General features: G+C 42.2%; 1 protein-coding gene across 1 annotated transcript in view; it reads right to left on the reverse strand.

Annotated features, from left to right (window-relative positions):
- Nucleotides 1-874: 874 nt before the first annotated feature.
- col1a2 (collagen, type I, alpha 2) overlaps nt 875-21,669 on the reverse strand; it is a 26,266-nt gene continuing 5,471 nt past the window's right edge. Inside the window, exons 11-48 of the mRNA XM_080442198.1 lie at nt 21,312-21,410; nt 20,678-20,731; nt 19,675-19,773; nt 18,554-18,598; nt 17,890-17,988; nt 15,673-15,726; nt 15,432-15,539; nt 15,246-15,299; nt 14,721-14,819; nt 14,577-14,630; nt 14,345-14,443; nt 13,983-14,036; nt 13,815-13,868; nt 13,625-13,678; nt 13,285-13,338; nt 13,057-13,101; nt 12,633-12,731; nt 11,981-12,088; nt 10,810-10,863; nt 10,661-10,714; nt 8,801-8,854; nt 8,556-8,609; nt 8,298-8,405; nt 7,771-7,824; nt 7,224-7,277; nt 6,838-6,999; nt 6,618-6,725; nt 6,248-6,355; nt 5,867-5,920; nt 5,434-5,541; nt 5,151-5,204; nt 4,879-4,986; nt 4,465-4,518; nt 4,171-4,278; nt 3,573-3,819; nt 3,245-3,429; nt 2,724-2,966; nt 875-1,988 (exon numbers count right to left, since the gene is read on the reverse strand). Coding sequence (XP_080298324.1) covers nt 1,842-1,988; nt 2,724-2,966; nt 3,245-3,429; nt 3,573-3,819; nt 4,171-4,278; nt 4,465-4,518; nt 4,879-4,986; nt 5,151-5,204; nt 5,434-5,541; nt 5,867-5,920; nt 6,248-6,355; nt 6,618-6,725; nt 6,838-6,999; nt 7,224-7,277; nt 7,771-7,824; nt 8,298-8,405; nt 8,556-8,609; nt 8,801-8,854; nt 10,661-10,714; nt 10,810-10,863; nt 11,981-12,088; nt 12,633-12,731; nt 13,057-13,101; nt 13,285-13,338; nt 13,625-13,678; nt 13,815-13,868; nt 13,983-14,036; nt 14,345-14,443; nt 14,577-14,630; nt 14,721-14,819; nt 15,246-15,299; nt 15,432-15,539; nt 15,673-15,726; nt 17,890-17,988; nt 18,554-18,598; nt 19,675-19,773; nt 20,678-20,731; nt 21,312-21,410 — 3,450 coding nt within the window. The 3' untranslated portion in view covers nt 875-1,841. The remainder of the gene's footprint in view (nt 1,989-2,723; nt 2,967-3,244; nt 3,430-3,572; nt 3,820-4,170; nt 4,279-4,464; nt 4,519-4,878; nt 4,987-5,150; nt 5,205-5,433; nt 5,542-5,866; nt 5,921-6,247; nt 6,356-6,617; nt 6,726-6,837; nt 7,000-7,223; nt 7,278-7,770; nt 7,825-8,297; nt 8,406-8,555; nt 8,610-8,800; nt 8,855-10,660; nt 10,715-10,809; nt 10,864-11,980; nt 12,089-12,632; nt 12,732-13,056; nt 13,102-13,284; nt 13,339-13,624; nt 13,679-13,814; nt 13,869-13,982; nt 14,037-14,344; nt 14,444-14,576; nt 14,631-14,720; nt 14,820-15,245; nt 15,300-15,431; nt 15,540-15,672; nt 15,727-17,889; nt 17,989-18,553; nt 18,599-19,674; nt 19,774-20,677; nt 20,732-21,311; nt 21,411-21,669) is intronic.

The following is a 21,669-nucleotide window of genomic DNA, read 5'->3' on the forward strand; positions in this document are numbered from 1 at the left end:
TGGTCAGTATCATGTCAGTATCATGGTCAGTATTATGTCAGTATCATAGTCAGATCGCTTAACTCAAATCACCTAACTCCTAACACCTAACTCCTACCTAAAATCACCTAACTCGGTTATCTAAGAAGTTTCAGTAAGGTCAGTAAACTGGTTGAAATATAACTGTATAAAATCTGATATTTGTATTAATGTTTTAGGTACTAAATTCTGTCAGTTCAAAATGTTCTATTATATCCCTTCAGCCCCGTTTCCGTGGCCCTGTTTGATAACAACACAAAAATCTCAATAGCCTACTGCATTATACAAATACCATATTTGTGTGATTGCCCAGAGTGTAGGTGCATGCATCACTGCACTTCAAACCTTGATCCAAATCACACCAATTTATTTGGATGCAAAAGCTGTATTATGCAAGGAAAGCAAAACAAGAGGACGCATATTTACAAGAAACATTGGAAGTTAGTAATCAGACATTGGCATGGACAGTGTAAACAGAGTTGTACTGTACATTGTATTTGGTGTACTGCTCAAGAGAAAGAAAAAAAAGGGAAGAAGATAAATTGAAATATGGATGTGCTTCCATTCCAACAATAGATGTTTCAGTCAAAAGATATGTAAAACCATTAGCCAAACCATAGACAATAACCAAAAGATTGTGACAATTGATCAACTCTAACCTGAATTAATGCTGTAATCCAAACAGGAAAGCACTTAAGTCACTAAATGGTGTGTTTTGGAACATTGGACATGCTTTATTTCAGAACTTTTCACAATTTATTTAAACATCTCACATATACAAAATAGGTACAATAAACTTTGGTGTTCAGGTGTTGTCTTTTTTGATAGGGAGGGGAGAGAGAGTGGGAGAGAGAGAGAGAGAGAGAGAGAGAGAGAGAGAGAGAGAGAGAGAGAGAGAGAGAGAGAGAGAGAGAGAGAGAGAGAGAGAGAGTGAGAGAGAGTGAGAGAGAGAGAAAGGCCGCAAAAAAGAGAAGAAAATCCATTCAGAATTGGAAGAAATATGTGCTGTCAGTATGAACACTGGATGTGGGACTTGAAGAGCAAAAAGCCTGAACAGAGAGAAAACCTTCAAGACAAAAAAATTAAACAAAACAAAAAACAAAACAAAAACCGGGAACCGTCCACCTGCTTGAAATGGGGGATCATCGGGGGGACCTGTGCACGACTCTTCAAAAGTCAATACAAATCAATACAAGTGGTTTCCTCCACAGCTGCATATTAGCACCATAGATTTCTGCTTCAAGTAAAGCCTAATTTAGACTTCGTCGCATGAATGTGCTGCTCGCCGAAAATGAACATATTTCAAGATAACAACACCGCTGTCATGCAACAAAGTGTAAATTAGGCTTCAAAAATAACCTTCTGATACAGGGCAATATCTTGAAGCCTTAGCATTCATAACATCTCGGTTGTGGACCCATGTTATGTCGATAGTATTTTCTTAGTACAGGCATGAGGTAGTTTAAACCTTTTTGTTTCGTGGAAATTGTGGTTTTAAACCTCCTCCTTGGAAGATATACAAAGACCACAAAGTGATGCATACTTTCAGCGTTTTTATTACACTTTTATTTTTTACAAAAGGATGACATGATGTCCCACAAGGTGTTATCCCGCGTCCCTTTGGGTAGCTGTATTAATTTGCATTGCACAAACGTTCCATTCAGTCCTTTCAGTCCTTTCCGATAGTTGCCCAGCTTAAGCAAGTGGATGTGCAGAGAGAGAGATCAGCATTCAGTATAAAAACAACACGGAAAGAAGGGGCAGAGATTTTCTTTTTTTCTTTCTTTCTCTCTTTTTTTGGTGTTAATTTAACATGAGTCTATTTATTTGAAACAGACTGGGCCAATGTCCATTCCAAACTCCTGATCAGCGCCTCCAATGTCCAAAGGTGCAATGTCAAGGATGGGCAGGCGAGATGGTTTATTCGTTCTGTACTCGATGACTGTCTTGCTCCATTCACCAGTGTGTCTCTGTAGAGGGAAAGGAAGACATTTTGTCACGACAGTCAAGACTTTTTTCCAAGCTCAACAATATACAGATTCAAAATGTCCAAACCTCTAGTCCAAGAGGACTATCTGGATCGGAGAATGAAGCCAGAGCATTTACATGCCCCCAAAACATAAAGAAAACCGTTACAGTGTAAAGTGCTCAACACATAGTATCACATCTAATGTCTGTGCTGCAGGAGAAAAGCTGACAGTGGTATCTGATTTTAAATATCTAACAACATGACATTTTGACTAGCTGGGAAAAAGCGTCCTACAACCCTCAAACCTGTACAGTCAGTATATGCCATCAGGCTCTTAAGATGCTTGACAGGAAGCCAAACACCTATTACCATTCTTACTGCCTAAGAAATCATAATTTATTAAGCTGAACCAATATTATCAAATGTACAGATACTTGTCAATATGATTCTGCATGGTTTGGCTCTACAGAAAGTGATGATAGACACACTAGGCCTGACTGTATATGTACGTATAATACCCATGAGCAGCTCACACATTGTTTTATGTATTGTTTTCCTTGTTTTTAAGTGTGTATGCGTTCTTATGAAGTGCGCTGTATTGTCTTTGATAAGCCCAAACATTTGCCAAGTTGGCACTTTTACAGAAATATGTATCAATTAATGTGCACTGTCTCTATACAGTAACTCTAAACTATATAAATAAGTTTAAAAAAACATCACGCAAAGTTCCACTTACAGTGCAGCCATCCTCCAGCACGGAGAAGGTGAAGCGGCTGTTGCCCTCGGCTCTCAGCTCCACATCGTTGGAGCCCTGGAGCAGCACGGCCTTCTTCAGGTTGCCGCTCTCGTCGTCCATGTAAGCCACGCTGTTCTTGCAGTGGTAGGTGATGTTCTGGCTGGCCTGGTTGGACAGCAGGCGCATGAAAGCCAGCTGGGTGGCCATGCTCTGGGTGCTCAGAGTCTCATCATTGTAGGCGAACTGTAGGGCAGAGAAGCTCAATATTAATATTTGAATATTGTTTTTTAAATTGTGACACATGTATTTATATTACATATATAGTTGGCTGTATTTATAAGTAAGTTTGTCCAATGAACAGGAGAGGAGAAATGTTGGTATATATGGTAATGTATTTAGGGCTTAAAAAATGTCAACCGTGTCAGATTATGGCTGGCGGTAACTAGCCAGTCAATGATTCTACTGTTATAGCCAATCAAGCCATGGTGGACACAATCTGCTTCCTGTGTGTGGGGTCTCACCTCAGTGCCGCCATTGATGGTCTCTCCGAACCAGACGTGCTTCTTGGCCTGGGTGGTTCTGAACCAGTTCTTCTGAGCAATGGTCTCGGGGTGTGCGTAGATGCAAGTCTCACGGGTGTTGAAGTCGCAGAAGACCTTGATGGCATCAGAGTTGCATCCCTGGTTGGGGTCGATGAAGTAGAATCCTACAGAGAAGACGGAGGGGGGGGGTTAGGGGATAGGGAAATCAGTTTTTGGCACACATACACACATTTGTATGCACTAGTTTCCCATCTCTGCTACACAACCAGAGGCCACAGTGCCCAAAATGCCATCCTCCTTCTCTTACCGCTGCTCCAGTCGGGGTGGCCGAGCTTGATGTCACGGCAGGTGCGGGCGGGGTTCTTTCGGGATCCCTCTGGGGTGAGCATTTTCTCGATCTGGGAGTTGAGGGACTTGATGGTGGCATCCACCTCGTAGTCCTTGGCTCTCAGGGCGGGCTGGTCGGCTCTGTACTCATCATATCCTCCAGAGACGTCATATCCGCCACCAGCAGGGCCAGCAGGTCCGGGAAGACCGGGAGATCCAGGAGGACCCTGAGGTTAGGCACACAGGTTTAAGGTGTCTGTTCTGTTGTTACATTATCCAATATACAATACAGTGTGTAGCACCTGTTTTCTTGTACTTCTTGTACAAGTTTCCTCGACAATGTGAATAACAATAAGAATACAATGCTTAGAGGCATGTTAGTGAGACACATGTGCCAATATTAGACTGTATTTGTAGATATGTACATTGTATTTGTATATATGTAGTTGTGTGTGCTTAATAGCCGTCCAATTTACTTTCGTATCTACAGTGATTAGTACATGAGGACAGGGAAGGTTATTTGTTCCGTTCTTATGATCCTGTGTGTAAAGAGACGAGAACAACGAAGATGTACTCACGGAAGGTCCAACGTATCCATTGGGTCCACGAGATCCAGGAGCACCAATAGTTCCATGTCCACCAGCTCTACCATCCTTACCAACGGGTCCATGGGGTCCAGCAGGGCCCTGAATAAGAGAAGATAGAGCCAGAAACAGTTAAGTGTCTGTCTCATCAAGGCTAACTTGTCTCACCTAGTATATAGGTTTTAATAATAAAAATAATAATAATCATCATCATAATAATAATTTGCTTGTGACTGACAACATTAGGAGGTGACGGCTGTATTGTGGGTAAGGAGGTTTTCTACTCACTCTAGGTCCAGCGGGTCCGGCAGGGCCAGCAGATCCAGAGTCACCTCCAGGTCCCTGTGAGGAGAGCGAGACATGGCAGTGCATTAACAAAGATTGATTGCATTAACGACTTAAGCCCTATTTTTGAAACATTTTGAAAGTGAATGTGAAAGTGGTTAATTCTGACTGTGGGTTTTATAAATATTGAGCAAATGAAAAGTATTTACAAGAGCTTGTGACTAAATCCATTGGAACACATGTTCTTTTTTCAGTTTTTTGAAAAAGAACAGTTTTGGACTTTGATATTTGATATATGGAGTTTTGATATTTGAGTGGTGTGGTGTCTGAGTAATTTTCTGACTGAGATGTGTTTGGGGTACAGCGCAGATATTATACCCATAATAAAATTCAGCGTGTGTGCAACCAGCCACTCACTGAAGGTCCGGGCATTCCCTGGAGACCACCATGTCCGCGAAGACCCTTCATGCCTCTCTCTCCCTTCTCTCCGGCACCTCCCTTCTCACCACGGGGTCCAGATGGTCCCTACAGAACACACACACACACACACACACACACAGCCACACAGTGTGGTCAGACGCATGACAAAACTGTATGATGCATGCTATACATGGGCTACTACTACTATACCTGCACACAATGCATGTATAGATGGATATTGCATACTTCTTGTATCTCGCTGTACTTACGGGGCCACCTCTAGCGCCAGCGGCTCCAACGGGTCCAGATTGTCCACTTGGGCCCTGGGGGAAGAATCAATGGATCACTGAAAGGCGCAGTGGATGATGGCGATCGAAACCAATGACATTAGTTTCTATCTACACAGTGGAATCCTGAGAGTGTACACATGTAATATTTATTTAATTTATATTGAATTTATGTTATGTTTGTTACACTCTCACTAACACAATCTAACATGATGATATAAAATATAATATATCTCAATGTTTTGGTATCTGTACTGCTACTCACAGCCTCTCCACGGTTTCCGGCTCTGCCAGCGCCTCCGCTAGGTCCTGCGGGTCCAGGGGCACCTGACATTCCCAATGCTCCAGAGTTACCAGGCTCACCACGGTCTCCCTGTGATCACAATTGGGGAGAGGAGGGGTGTGTGTGTGTGTGTGTGTGTGTGGGTGGGGGGGGGGTGATTTGCACAGATTAACAAAATAGGTTTTGGTCTAGCAAAGTGTGCCTAAGTTAATGGTAAGAGAGGTTTGTCTACACGTAATGTAGGCCTTTTTGTGTGTGTGTGTGTGTGTGTGTGTGTGTGTGTGTGTGTGTGTGTGTGTGTGTGTGTGTGTGTGTGTGTGTGTGTGTGTGTGTGTGTGTGTGTGTGTGTGTGTCTATATATCTTTTGATAGTTTAATGACAATAAAATTGATTCCGAAGAGTTGATCCTGATTACCTTGAATCCAGCAACACCAGGACGGCCAGGGGGTCCATCGTTACCAGTGCTACCCTGTGGATGGCACACCATTTATTTAACATTTAGCTCGAGGTTACAATGATATCAATTAAATATATATCATATCATTATAGCAAGGAATTATAATGTTATAATATAATATCACTATACAAAATGACCATGCCAGGTAGGTCTAATATGCTTTTTTTGGTGTTAGTAATTAAGATATAGACATCAGCTTATGGCTAATGTCTCCCTGCAATGTATGTTACACTGTAACATTGTATTATATTAACATACACACGATGATGCTGTAATAGTTACAGGAGCTAACAGTGTCTAGGGTGACAGCAGGCCTTTGGGGGTACAACAGGTTCTTACCTCACGTCCAGCCTCTCCCTGAGGTCCGGTCATGCCAGGCATGCCAATGTTTCCAGCGGGACCACGGGGTCCACCGGAACCAGCAGGTCCAAGTCTACCAGCCTCTCCCTGTGATGAAGCACAGAAGACCACAGGGTTCAATGCAATGATATGAACCAACAAGTGACTGAAGTATAACGCAATTATACAAAATGATAAAAGACATACACAGTGCTTGACTCATGACGCAAGCAACACTTCAAAAATAAAATATTTTCGTTGGAATTAATGGCGTGGGGAAAAGAGAACATTTTCCAGTGTGTAAGGATCTTTACAGTAAAAGAACAGTGACATATCGCTATGCACCTGTCTGTGTGGATGTTGTACTTACGGGGGCACCAGCACCGCCAGGAACACCACGATCTCCTCTAGCACCAGGCAGACCAACGAATCCCACGGATCCAAGCTGACCCTGAGGTCCGGCGGTACCAGGAGCTCCCTACACATAAACAACACCAATACCCATCAGTCGTCAGCATACAGTTACATCAACCAACTTCCACAAACTCTCATTGAAGGTACAGAACACTTGATGGTCCGCTGACACTTACAGGAGCGCCACTCTCTCCGCCAGATCCCTTGTCTCCAGCAAGACCAGCTGGGCCAACCATACCCTGCTCTCCAGAGGGTCCAGCGGGACCAGAATCACCACGAAGACCACGAGGACCGTCCTTGCCGGCGGGACCACCAAGACCAGGTGCACCAACAATACCCTGTGAGGTGGAGAGGGATTTTAGTCAAAACAAAATACAGAGCATGTATAAATGTATGCATACAATTATAATTAGACAGTTGCATTCCATTATTTTTCAGTCTGAAGATAATGTGTGAAATGATATAATGGTAAGTAATGAATAAAGAGCGAGGTGTAGTGTGTGTTTATATTGATCATCGTTAAAATGGCAAATTGTCAGCCAATACTGAAATGAATACTCACAGCAGCTCCAGGAGTACCAACACGGCCACCAGCACCAGGGAAACCAGTCAGACCCTGATATCACAAACACACACACAGAGCTGAAGATCAGATATAGGTCACTCAGATCCATATTTGTGTGTGCATGTGTGTGTATGTGCACGTGTGTGTGTGCACGTGCACGTGTGTGTGTGTGTGTGTGTGTGCGTGCGTGTGCGCGTGTGCGTGTGTGTGTATCAATCCAATACATGCATGAGTATCTCAGTCTGAACATAATGAAGTCTTAAGTGTGACCATAGCAAACAGCAAAACCGCTGTTCAAATTCAACTCTGAGAGTGTACAAATGTAACTAAAATGGTCACATAATGATAATCCATTTGGTCACATTTGTACACTGTCAGAGTTGACACTGAAATTGTTACTGTGTAATGTAGAAACTATTAAGGGAGTTTCATTTGCTAACAATGTAAAGATGATGTATTATGTAGCATATGTTAATATTATTATTATTATTATTATTACATATTATTTTTATATACATATAATACAATATATATCAGTTCTTACAGATGGGCCATTGTCACCACGGGCACCAGGGGGGCCAGCAGGTCCAGCAGCGCCCTAGATGAAAAAAGAAAAACACAGTTTTAAGTCACACAATTCTATCAAAATGGACACCAGTGTATTCTTGTGGATTGTATCATGTTTAATATCAGTGGATCTTAAGTTATGCCCCACGAAGGACTCAAAATGTTGTTGTCATGTCCATGTAATAACATGTATCATTAGGCTCTGCTTCTGGGGGGGGTTTGAGATCTTAGAGTCTGTGTCATGCTTGCACAGATACATCTGTAGCATCACAGGAGCAGAGCCAGACGTCCAAATTCAATGCAGTATCATTGCAATAAATGATTTATCTTTTGTCTGCAGTAAAACTCGAATGGATTAAAACATATTTTAAAGCACTTGAACTTAATATAACCGTCCTTCATACGTTCAAAACAACCTCAGATAGGGGACTCTAAAGCCACCCGTCTGATATCCAAGGCACAATATTCGTTTCAGGTGTTTGTAAGAATGTGTATTATACTAACAGCGGGTCCAGATTGTCCAGCGGGTCCAGCAGGGCCAGCACCGCCAACATCTCCCTTTCCACCACCAGGTCCGCGCTCTCCTCTGCGTCCAGCCTGACCATCAGCACCCTGTAGGAGAGACAGCAAGAGGCTTGGGGTCATACATGGCCTTGTGTTGGTATAGGGAGGGATCTAGTCCTCTGAATGCTGTTGGTGATTCTTAGGTGATATCCTGTGTAACTGGTCTATTGTGTTGGTCATTGGCTAACGAGGACTTACAGGGCTTCCGGCGAATCCACCAGCTCCAGCAGGTCCACCCTCTCCACGCTCTCCCTGAGGAAGAAAAGCAATGTGTCAGAGAGTAGATACGTACTGTACATAAGGGACAGCAGAGCAGTGTTAAGACCAGTGTCTTATATATTCTTGTATTAGCTCCATAGTCTGTTTGGATAGCAACACAATGTGATGGGTGTTTATTTTGTTATGTGTGTGTGTGTGAAAAAAAGTGATTCTGGGTTACTTACAGAGGGTCCGCGAAGACCAGCAGGGCCGGAAGGTCCGAAGGAACCAATCTCTCCCTGGAGGAGAAAATAATAAGGATTATATATATATATATTATAACACTAGAACCCGGACTGTTGATGGAATTAATGGAAAAGTAATGATAACGAGGAAGTGATCACATTACTATTGAATGATAATTCAATTTGGATTTGGATTTGCTCATTCCATCCATTTATCCATTTATTCCACAACTACACATACAATCTAAATACTATACGTACAAACAAACGTTCATAAATTATTAACAAATATGTCATCATAAGAAATTCAGATACATTTGTTTTTCTTTTTACTAATGATTATTCATTATGGGTAAATGTCAAATCTAATTGACTGCACATTTAAATCCTTGGTTTCTATCCTTTAGAGTTAGGGTCATCCTTGGAGTTAGGGTCATCCTTGACAGCAGCAACTCTAGTATCAATACTACTGTTGCTCGACTATCACTTGTACTGCATACGGTTAACTCTCCCCTAGCAGTTAACAATATATAAATTAAGCATTGCATTAGTTCATGCAGGACACTGGAATCATATGTGACCCCGTCTCAGTTGACCGAATAAGTGTTTCTAATCAGCCACACTTTTCTACACACCAATCACAGCTCATGTTCTCAATAAAGGTGGTCCCTTTAAAAAATGGATTCCTCATTCTCTTGATCACCACTTCTCAATGCTGCTACACACACTTCACTGCTGCTGCTGCTGCTGATGCTGATGCTGCTGCAAAGCTTTGCGTCCACCACCCAAGCCTACACCTTTCTAGTTCAGAGTCTTGCATGGCTCAAAGGTTATACTGGAAATCAATGTCTGCATGGCTCTAAGGTTGAACTGAAATGCAATGTGTTGCTTTCCATAATTAACTGATCCAATGTCTTGCTTAGGCCCCATCTTGTTCACTCATGGGGGAATGCATTGCATTCCCTGATTTAGCTTAGCATGGCGCTTGGAACATCTTAAAAGAGCGGAGCCATCAGCACCGAGTATAATTGTATTCCATTTGTTGGAATAAATGGTTAACTCTAATTTATGATGAGAGTGTTCCTCACTGAACCATAAAGCAGTTCCTCAGTCCATACAGTAGAAAGGCATAAGATGATACTATTCAATCATCTACCCTCACCCTACCATCCCTCTACCCTGTTTGGCACGTACTATCTTTACATGAGCACTTTGTAAAAATCTTTTTAAATTCTTGTTTTTCTCGTCTGTGCAAAATCAATAAAGAACCAATAAAAAAAAACGAATACAAAAAAACTAAATTAATCTGAATTTGGATAATTTTTTATTGTAATGTTGAATACTTAATAATGTTTTATATAATATATAAAAAACTTTCACTTTCTCTTTCCATTCCCTCAACTGGGATATGAGCTGTGTGCAATTGGTGTAATACTACAAAACAGCCAGTGGATGGCAGTACTAAAGGGGGGCGCATGCTACCATTTTCAAGGCTTCAGATATTGTGCTAAATATAGTGCGCTAAATATTGGGGGGTGTGGGGGATATTTGTGAATTTAGCTAATGAAGGATGGGAGGTATATTCACTGGGCGTTTACAATAAGGAAGTTGAGCTATTTCAAAGCTTGGCTTGTTACAAAAATGAGAAATCATGTTTTGATGGTACCCTTGTCCCTATGCCCCTCATTTGGAGGAGTTTCTCTACCATTTTGTAGGATGTACAGTAGGTGGTGGCCATTTTTAGACCACCAAAATGCCCCATTGCACTTCCTGTGAGATGAGATCTCCTAAAAACATGTGTGTTGTCTCTGATGATTATTTGCAACGTGAAGGTGAGTGATAAAGGTAACATCTTCTTACCTTGTCACCATTAGCGCCAGCAGGTCCAGGGGGTCCACCGGGTCCAGGCATACCCTAGAAAAAGGGACAGGACCAAGGGTCTTATTGGTACAGTCCAATTATTGGATGTAATTACAATGGTTTCTCTCTGCACAAATGAATTAACTTACGCGAGATCCATCTCTACCATGGTTGCCCTCGGGTCCTCTGTGTCCTCCCTCTCCCTATAGGTGCCAGAAAGAGAGAAATAGAGACAGAAAGACAGATAGACAAGGAGAGGGACATGGATTAAAATGAATGGTTTGATGAAGCAGGTTCAAATCGGACATAACATAAAGCTCATTGGGCTCCAACCAGAACAGAGTCGCACGAAGAACTAAACTACCCAGAGAATGGGTCTGTAAATCAATGGTTACATTGCAAAATAGTAGAAGGTCGCAGAATAGCGCTCGCTATGCTTAGCACTGTATGTGGGATAAACCTCTGCTTGGGGAAATGTAGATCCCAAACAGATTTGATTTCAAAGTACTACTACAAAGCTGTAAATGGTTTAGCTCCTGAGTACATCGCTGACCTGCTCACTACCTATAAACCAATCAGAGTACTTAAAGGCATACTAGGTAACGTTTTCAACAAAACTAAAGTTAAATTGTATATCTTTTGTGAGTGGCAAAAGTTTCACAACACCCACTCCATGAATTTCACCCCCGGAAGCCTTTTATTTATATATTTTCTATTGAACGTGGACTGGGGGGACTTTCCCGGGGAAATTACGTCATCTGGCCGGAAAACGGAGGTGGAAATGCACTGGTTTCCTGTTTGGCCAGGAACTACCGCAACGGTTTCCTGTTTGGCCAGGAACTATCGCGCTAATAACAAAAAGGAACCGCACGCTGATTTTAAGAGAATGTTGGATTAGAAGATCGAAAAAGAACAGAAAAAGAAAGCACAGCTCATGGTAACTAATGCTCCACTGGCTAAGAGAAACGATCCGTAGATAGTATAAAACAATTAAAAGATCGCTTTTTGAAACGCTTCCGGCTTCCGGTGAAAACGAATGGAATTCTGGGTAATCGAGGATTACGGAAATTGTATGCAGTGACGGTAGTGACCAGCAGAGGTTGCTAAAAATCGTTAGTTGTGAATTTGCATTGTACAACTTTAAGATCATCAGGCACTCGTTAAATGCTGTATTTTATGTGTGTGGATGAGAGGGTGGAGGGTTTTATACTGTACTTTATATATCTGTTTGTATTTTCTTTCCGTTATCCTTTAATGGGAAGCACAATGAGTTTGCCGTGTATGAAATGTGCTAAAATAAATACATTTGACTCAACATACCTTCTCTCCCTTTCCTCCAGGAGTACCACCAGCTCCACGCTCACCGGGCATTCCACCGGCACCCTGGTGTCCAGCAGCGCCAGCAGCTCCACCAGCACCAGGCTCTCCCTGGAAACACAGACAGCAAAGTATGGTATTGAGGTAGTCCGTAGTATAACAAAGTCTGGCTCATCTTTCCCATTAAATCCCAATGATTATTTTGCTAAAAGAAAAATAAATTGACTAATTGAAGTAGTCAATGCCTTGTAACAGGTTCCTCAACGGTTTTCAGGCCAAGGACCCCTTAGCTAAGAGAGAGAGAGATGGAGGAAACACGGACCCCCACTACATATATTGTGTAAAATTGTGTGGCATATTTCCTTTTTCTGAGAAAGCCTTTTATGCAACTTGATAAGAGGCACAAAGCTATCTCACCATATTTAGCTGATTGTCATATCATTGACCGTTGAGAGATTTGAGCCTAGTTTGGACGTTCTGCACTTACCAGAATGCATTTGCCTCTGTTCTGATGTCAAACTACGCTACAATTTCCTGTATTCAATATTTGTTTTCGGGTGCAGACTAGCTCTATCTCTATGAGTCCTTTTAAGTGTTTAAGTTACAACGCTCTTTATCGCCAGGCAGAGTCACACCACCAGGATAATTATCTTACCTTGCCACCATCAGGTCCAGGGGCTCCAGCAGGTCCACGGGCTCCAATGGATCCCTGAGGTCCACCGGATCCAGCAGCGCCGGGGTTACCACGCTCTCCCTGGAGGGACACACACATAGGGTCAGTTATAGAAATGTGAAGCATGGTTGTTGCATTTACATGGCCAACGTGTAGATGGTATAACCCTGAGTGTTCATTTAACTTTGAGTGCATACAAAATCATCAGAAGAGACATTTAGAAAATAACAGCTAATGGACAAATCGTCTTCAAAACTCAAACTGTAGCATAATGTATCTTTCTGTCTGATCAATGTAAAGACGGATGCACTGATGTTTGAAAAGCGCTTATTTATGAATAATGTGTGAAGTATGCAAACTAGAGAAAGCAAGCAAGGGATTATGGGATTATGAGATGAGGATCTACCTTGCCACCAGCAGGTCCACCAAGACCCTGGTCTCCTGGGACACCCTATAGAGACAGAGAACAGTTAGTTAGAGATGTAAACCAATTTCGTATCAATAGCCACGGTTCCTACATTACACAGCAATGGCAAGATTGTTCATACAGTGTATCAGCAGTACACTTATGGTATTAAATATGATAAAAGGAATCTCAGGATGTCTTTGTACAGCACGTGTGTGGTATACTCACTCTATCTCCGGGCTTGCCACCCTCACCTCCAGGTCCAGAGGGGCCGGGCAGTCCCTGCAGATATCAAAGACAAAATCAATAACACTGCTTGTATAACCAGACTAACATCATCCATAATAATGCAATATCACGGTTTACTTTTCTTTACTTGACTAATGCCCGGCAAAGGGAGATGGATGGGTGCCTGAGAGGCCTGTCTGAGTTCCCTGACTGAATAACCAGAAAGCTGTTCTAGTTCAACGAATAAACAAAGTATTCTCTATCGCGATGCAACGTGTTGGGAGCTTTTAAATCTGCTATTTTAACCATTTTTGACGTAAGACAGATAATGCATTCAAACCTGGAAGCCAGGAGCTCCACCGGATCCCTGCTCTCCCTTCTCACCAGTAGCACCCTGAAAGCAGAGAGAGAGAGGGGGAGAGAAAAGACCAAAGATTATCACAGGGAAAAATGACAAACGGTTACAGTGTGGTCATCAGCCAAAAGAGGAACTACTCATTAAATGCAAGATCAGAAATTCTAATACTTACCAAAGCTCCACCAGCACCAGTTGCTCCGTTGTTGCCATCAGCGCCAGGGCCTCCCTATACAAAGACAGACAGGCAAACAATGACTTTTCTGTGACAGATGGATACAAAGACATAATGACTCGTCATATACTAAGCTTCAATGATAAATGATGCTCGACTGGGACTTACTCTCAGTCCAGTGGGGCCAGTGGATCCCTTCTCACCAGGCTTTCCACCCTCACCCTGAGGAGAGAAAGAAGGAGAAGAGAGATTATGAGCAGGTCATTATTATATACTGTGATAAAGAATAAGAGTAAGACTGCAGCTAGTACATCCAAGTTCAAAGTAAAGTTATATGAATAGTTACATCTAATTTGGCTTGAGAGTTAGATATAATTAGCCTGTGTGATTCTTCACACAGCTTCAGCCTTGGTAGGATACCGGGACATTTCTTCTGCTCATTAGCCAAGAACAAGTCTAAGAACATGCTGTTGGTGTCTGCTAATCCCCAAGTCGTGGTCCTGTCTAATATCTGTCCTGAATCCACTTACACCAGGTCCCTTGGGTCCGGGGAATCCAATGTTTCCGGGCTGGCCTCTAGGTCCAGTTGGGCCGGGAGGTCCAGAGCGGCCATCTTGTCCAGCAGGTCCCTGATGGGGGATGAGAGAGAAGTTACATTACATCCCATGCCAGGAGCGCATGTGTACTGTAGCTGTAATCCATACTGATGATGTAGATGAATTAACTATGGTGTGGAATGAAGTTCAGTTGGGATGTACTCACAAGAGCTCCCTCCTTGCCTTGGGGTCCACCACTTCCAGCGCTTCCTGGGAGACCCTGTAGAGATAAATATTGATCAGACAGTGATTCATCTTTACTTTTTATTATTTGAGACTCCTGATAAAAAAACAAAAACAAAAAACTCACTCTGGCTCCAGTCAGACCGGGCTCACCAGCACGACCGGCATCTCCGGGGGCTCCACGAGCGCCAGACGCACCAGAGGCACCACGGAGTCCGGGCATACCCTAGAGGAGAGAGAGAGAATGAGAGAGAGAGAGAAAAAGAAGGAGAAGAAAAGGAAGGAGAGCAGGTGTCAACAGGTGTATGTAAAACAGCTTGAACTTTCACCAGATGTGTTCTCCCTCATTGGCAGCTACAAATACTATATATGATGATGACAGTGTCTAAAAGTGACTATACAGTCTTATACACTTACAGTATATGGCCATTTAGGTATTTTAGATTAGGGATGTTTAACCCATTAAGACCTGGAAGGCATCTATGTCACTTAAGATTTCTTTGGCTATTTTTGAAAAATCTTGAAACATTTTATTTTTTTTTATTTTTTTTTACTGTTAGGATTTAGAAAACATTTTTAAGAATCGCCTCAGGTCTTCATGATCTATTGGAGGCACACTTGTTCAACCGACGCATTCTTTATGGTTACTCACAATAGGGCCAGCTCTTCCCTCGGGTCCGGGCATTCCACGGCTTCCGCCAGCACCCTGTGGGAGACACACACAACCACAACAGACATTAGTAGATGATCATCACACAACATTATTGGTGTGAACAAGACAGTTTTGACAATTTTACTGTCCGGATGGATCTGGGTGACTGCGAACACTACTACTCACTCTAGCTCCACGGAGTCCAGCTTGGCCGGTGGCACCGCCCTCACCAGTTGGTCCTCTCTTGCCCTCCTCACCCTGAGGTCCGGTGGTTCCCTGAGGTCCATGGTGTCCCTGAGCAAGGCAATAGAGAGGTGTTTTAAAAAAAAAATCTTCGTATGAAAACAAAGCCCTGCCATTTGGTTTACATGTTGTAATGTCACAAAATGAATAAATAAATTATGTTTGGAACCAGGTTAAAACTTACGGGCTCTCCCTTGACACCGGAATCTCCCTTGACACCAGCGGAACCGGGATCTCCCTGAAATCAGATAAGAGGTGAATAGATTAAGAAGTGGGGAAATGAAGACACAGAACCATGGCTGCTTGAGCGCATGCAGATCCGTGTTTGTTTTGTGTTGAAGCTTCTCCATGAACAGACAATGCTAAAAATGCAATTGTTATTTATTATAATATTTTTTATTTTTGGTTACTGTTGTTTCTACTATTTCTATTGTTGTTTTATTGCTTTTGATTGATAGATTGACGTTTGTATTGACACAAATGCACATACATGAACATATACAGATCTGTCAAAAGGATAAAACACAAAAAAGCTCAAGAGCTTATTTCCATTGTGAGCGTATTTCTATTGTAGTCCTTTGACAGGTCTTTTGCTTTATTTATTTTTCTTGAATCCTGAATCTTGAATCTTCAGTATGCACATTGCACACTGCTGTTGTACGGCCATTATGATATTTTTGGACACATTAGCGTTGTGCGCTGCATTGTGCATAGTGAGTGGTCTTAATGATCAGATCCTTCTGTATCATTTAGGACATTTATGTATCCTTATGTGCTGCTGAAACAACTGAAATTCCCCCTGCAGGATCAATAAAGTACAATGTATAATCAGGGTTCAATTTGCAATTAAAAAAAGAATACAGAGGGAGGACATTTTCTTAACTGCTTAAGCCCTATATATTTTGTTGCACAACAAATAGCAAAAATAGCTTGTAGATCCGCTATTTAAAAAAAAACTAAAATAATAATTTGGATTTTTTTTTAACATATTGGAATTTCTTTGAAAATGTGCCCAAAATAGGGATGCAGGGTTTAACTTAAATTATTAAATTGTGATATTATCAAAACCATAAAAAATGTAAGACCAGAGTGTAGGATATAAAAAAAAGAGGCATGGATTCCCCCCATCCCCACCAGCAAATCAAACCCTTGGGTAAACAAGTATCCAACTGTACATCTGCACATACCTGGATTTAATCCATTTTCGCTATTAGGTTTAGTGGGCATTGTCCAGGGACCAGTTAGGGGTTCAGTGTCTTGCTCAATTACACTTCGACATGACACCTTTTGATTCCCTGGTGACCTCCTGAGACACTGCTGCACTATAGCATAAACTGATCTGATATGATCTGATTTGATCTAATATAATGCATGTGAGTGTGTGTCTATGGTTGTGTCTCAGGTCCGACTCTTTATGTTTCCTTCACTTGCATCCTTTCCTTGCAACTTAGTCCCTCCCATGAGGATGCATGGAGGAAACCAGGCAAGGAGAGAGGAAACGAAGAAATCTTGTTTAGAGAAGTGGGACATGAATTCCTCTGAAGCGTCATGTTAAGCGACGTCCATTTCTGATGACAACAACACAGCTGACACTTGACCCCCCCATGTAGGGCATGATGTACAGTAGGGGCATTATAGTGCCAGCTTGAGGGGCGGGGTGATCACATGTCAAACTGTACAGCTTGGAAAGTCTTCCTGGTGGGCTAGGGATTTAGTTTCCTTTCCCATAGCTCCTCAGTGATGCCTCCTAATATAGCCTTGGATCAAGCCTGTCATAGACGTCTTTTATTGATTCTGACATTTGTGTATCCGTGACAGTCTTGGTGACTTTCCCCAAATAGTGTTCTGTGTTTAAGCCTTGTACAGTACAAATTCTAAATATAAAGTGCTTACGGATGTTACCTGATCATACAGGCTCTTTGTGTTCCGTATTACTCGGTATTGTTTAATAAAGAAGCGTTTTAGTCCTGTCTGTGCCTGAATGCCATTGTATTTCCTTGTTTCCATCGAGTGTAATACTGGCTTTTACCTGCTGCGCTACACCTTCCTACACATACCGATATAATATCGCTCAATGGCACAGACGGGAGTAAAACGCGTCTTTAGGGTTTACCCGGTGGTTCGGTAACAGCCATGGATTAGAGTTAAGCACTTTATATTTTGAATTTGTACAAACATGTGCTCCAAACACTATTTGGGGAAAGTCACCAAGACTCTCAAAGATACACAAATGTCAGAATCGATCAAATAAATATATGACAGTCTAGATCCAAGGAATAAGAGACTTGACACGAGTGGCAAAATGGCTTCTACGTTCAGTTTGAGTGAAGATAGAGGAGCTAGGACAGAGTAGAATAAGGACCTGAGACGCACCCTATATGTGTATTTAATGTGTACTCACAGCAAGGCCTCTTGGTCCAGCAGAACCCTGGGGTCCCTGGGATCCAGGTCCTCCTCTGCCTCCGGGGAAGCCGGGGGCTCCAGCAACTCCGGGGGTACCCTATAGGTCACAGGGGAGGAAAACAAGAGGTCAATTTAGACAGGTCATCTTTACTCAACACTAACTTGAAATGTCCTCACATGACAGTGTGTTCAATGTTAATGCGTTAATTGGTGTTTAAAAAAAATCCTATTCATATGTTTATTGAAATGAGACGAGCAGACAAACTTTTCAATTACACACACACACAGGTGCTGTCACCCATTAAATCACTTCCTAACCTCCTCCCATTCCCCCACCCATCCAAATGATCCCATCTATTCTGAGTTGAGATACTCCCCTCTAGTGTCCACTAAAGTATATTTATTTAATGAACCAAATACAAATTACGAATAGTAAAAGGGCTGTGTGTGTGTGTGTGTGTGTGTGTGTGTGTGTGTGTGTGTGTGTGTGTGTGTGTGTGTGTGTGTGTGTGTGTGTGTGTGTGTGTGTGTGTGTGTGTGTGTGTGTGTGTGTGTGTGTGTGTGTGGTGGGGGAACTTTATTTGCTGAGGTCGATGAATCTGGTTACTGTGAGACCCTAAATGACCTTTGACCTAAGTGTCCCTGGTGAATCCTATACTTACAGCAGCTCCCTTGGCTCCGTTCAGACCATTGGCACCAGGGTTGCCCTGCAGGAGGCAATGGGAACATAGAGCGTGTCAAAACATGTCACACAAACAAAATGAAACCGCTTTCGAACAATTATCGTTACAAGTTTAGATCATATTATTATCTTAGAAAGGTGAATTTCTTTGGCATTTGTGCAATCTGCACACTGATTATTACTGATTATTATAGTATGACAGTATACCATGACAGTATACCAATATGGGCTAATTCCTATTCAACCAAGCTACATATAGAGATAAACTATAGTATGTATAATGTTCCCCATCTTTTGTCACCTGACAATCTGATCCTTAGAAAAATAACCGACTGGATTTCAACTGATCAGCACATGCGTGACACTCATGACACTCAGTTCAGTTGCTGCTGGCCGACCAATGGGTAGATCTCAGTTCCAAGCTTCTATTCTCAACCAATCACATACTCACTTCATAATAGAGCACCCTATTTAAATGGGGAAGTTGCATTGCTCATTCCTTGTTTGCTGTTTGCTACTGCCTTCTGCTGTCTGTGCTGCTGCTTTAAAACTTGCTCCACCACCTCAGCTACCACCTGTCGTTTTGGATCTACTTTTATATACTGGGGGGATTCTGAGCCCCTATTGGTAGGGATCCAATTAATCGCCAAACCAAAATAAATATATTGCTTATTTTACATTCAACGAATATATTTTATGCATTCATGAGTTTGTCCAGACTGATCTACAGTATCTTAGAATCAACCCAGGGCCAGGAGCTGGGCGATATATTGATATAATATAACTGAGGTGATATGAGACTAGATATCGACTGGGATTTTGGTTATAATACAGTATTCATAACAACATGATAATAGCTTGAATGTTGTCTTTTCCTGATTTTAAATCTTACAGTAACATGCTATAACTTTCTGATCTCATTCTAGCTGAGTGCCGCTACCTGTTTTGTCATCATATCCACGTTATTATCATCATATTATGGATAATGATATCGATATTTTTTCAATATCGCCCAGCCTTACCAGGGCCTGGCCAACAGGACCAGAGTGGTATATACTGTGAGAATAACAATTCAAATAGCAACATCACTGTTACACTTACAGGGGGACCGACAGGTCCACCGGCGCCATTGGCTCCAGGCTCTCCTCTAGATCCCTGAGGGCCAGATGGGCCAGAAGATCCAGCACCTCCGAGCTCTCCCTGTCACAGATCAGAAACATCCACAGTTATACACGGTATCATCATCATTAATAGTACCTGCTGGCTAACACTGCACTGCAACAAAAGCAGCACTGGATATAAAACCTTACAAGCTATTTGAATATAACTGTATTGCATTTATATTGACACTGTATGTGCTGATATATGAATATAATCCCTCTATGATATAATTGTAACAATGTAGATGACACCTCTGCCGTAAGCCTGGTTTATGCTTCTTGGGGTCATTACCCTTGCAATGAACTTGGCCTTTTATTTTGTAGCTGTGTTTTTGTAGTTTTTCTAGTGCCATTCAATCTTGTGTGCCCCATCCACATAGTTACAACATCTTGCAGGTGCGTGTCTACACACTCAGGGCCATCGTGCATCGGGCTGTGATTGTGTCATATTGCCACAGATTCTGTATATACACCACACAGTCTGCATGAAGCATCAATCTGGTTCAACTCTGTCAATAGACAGTGTCATTCTAGCTATCTAGCTGGTTAGCTATTCCCTTGGGGATACTACTGTATACAAGGAGCCAAACGGAACAATAAAGACTAAATCAGTAACATTTCTTGAATTTGAATGATTCATTAAGGTCAATAGCCGATTAATTAGAATGTTTGTATATGTTTTGATGAATCTATTTTTCTTTTGACCATGTGTGTGTATTCTTCTCAGTGGTTGTCTTGGCACCATTGCAAATGAGGGACCATTTCTATGTGGATGAACATCAATTCACGTTGACAATCCTTCTTTTTGTATGAATATTATGTCATTCATCTATGATGTTAGATACTGTACATGGCAACGTGAATCTCCTTTTCTGATCTCAAGCTTAATATTAATACCATTCCCAAAAGAAAGGAAACGCCACCGGACGTGACATCACACTTACCTTGGGGCCAGGGGCTCCAGGGAAACCTGGTGGGCCAGCAGCACCAAGAGGACCCTGGGAGAAAGAAGGTAAAGATCGTTAAGGGGGGTAAATCATGGCTGCCACAGTTCACACGAGGGTCAAAAAGGTTATAATTCTCAGCTTAGCCACTACTATAATGGTGAAATTGCTGATCTACAAGCTCTCAACGTGTTGCATTGCGGCATGTCGCAACGCTTTGGGAGCTTAAAGATAGATAGAATAGAATATTTGTGCCTATGATGACATGCCCAAAATAGGGACTCCAGGTTGAAGTGGTTAATCAGATTAGTGTAACGTACGTGCTGACCTGGTTGCAGTTGTATATTCGCCATTTGTTCCGATTTTTGCTGAGATAAAAAAACTGAAACACCTGGGGCTACAGTTTTTGGACTATGGATACAATTACCAATCTTCAAGGTAAAACACAGACTAAGCCTCGTGAAATTGATGGATCAATGAGCACTAGTTCTTTTTGGAATCAGAAGGGTTACTGAACGAGAAATGGATGCGAGCTGTATGAGGCCGAATTCCCCCTCAGGGATCAATCAAGCTTTATCTTATCTTATAAGATTAAGCTTATCTGATAGAGGCAAACTGTCGGGACAGTACTCACAGCAGGTCCAGCGGGTCCAACGTTGCCATCAGCACCACGAGCACCAGCAGGGCCAGCAGGACCAGCACGACCTCTCTCGCCATTAAGACCACGAGGGCCCTAGAGGAGAGAACATAGAGGAAAGCGTCAAGTATCTGGTAAACAAAGGAAGGAACGATCAACTAGTGTCTAATGAAATGTAGTATTGAACATCAAGTGTCTGGTGGTAGGAATGATCAACTAGTGTCTAATGTAAACAAGCAATGGAGCGATCAATCAATCAACCAACACATGGATCCAATTGCATCTATTGTGATGATTGATGATGAACCCAAGCTAGGATAAGCCTTTTCGTTTGAGTCTATCCACAATAAGTCAT

The sequence above is a fragment of the Gymnoscopelus braueri genome (genome assembly GCF_963280865.1).
Source record: "Gymnoscopelus braueri genome assembly, chromosome: 11".
Classification (NCBI taxonomy): domain Eukaryota; kingdom Metazoa; phylum Chordata; class Actinopteri; order Myctophiformes; family Myctophidae; genus Gymnoscopelus; species Gymnoscopelus braueri.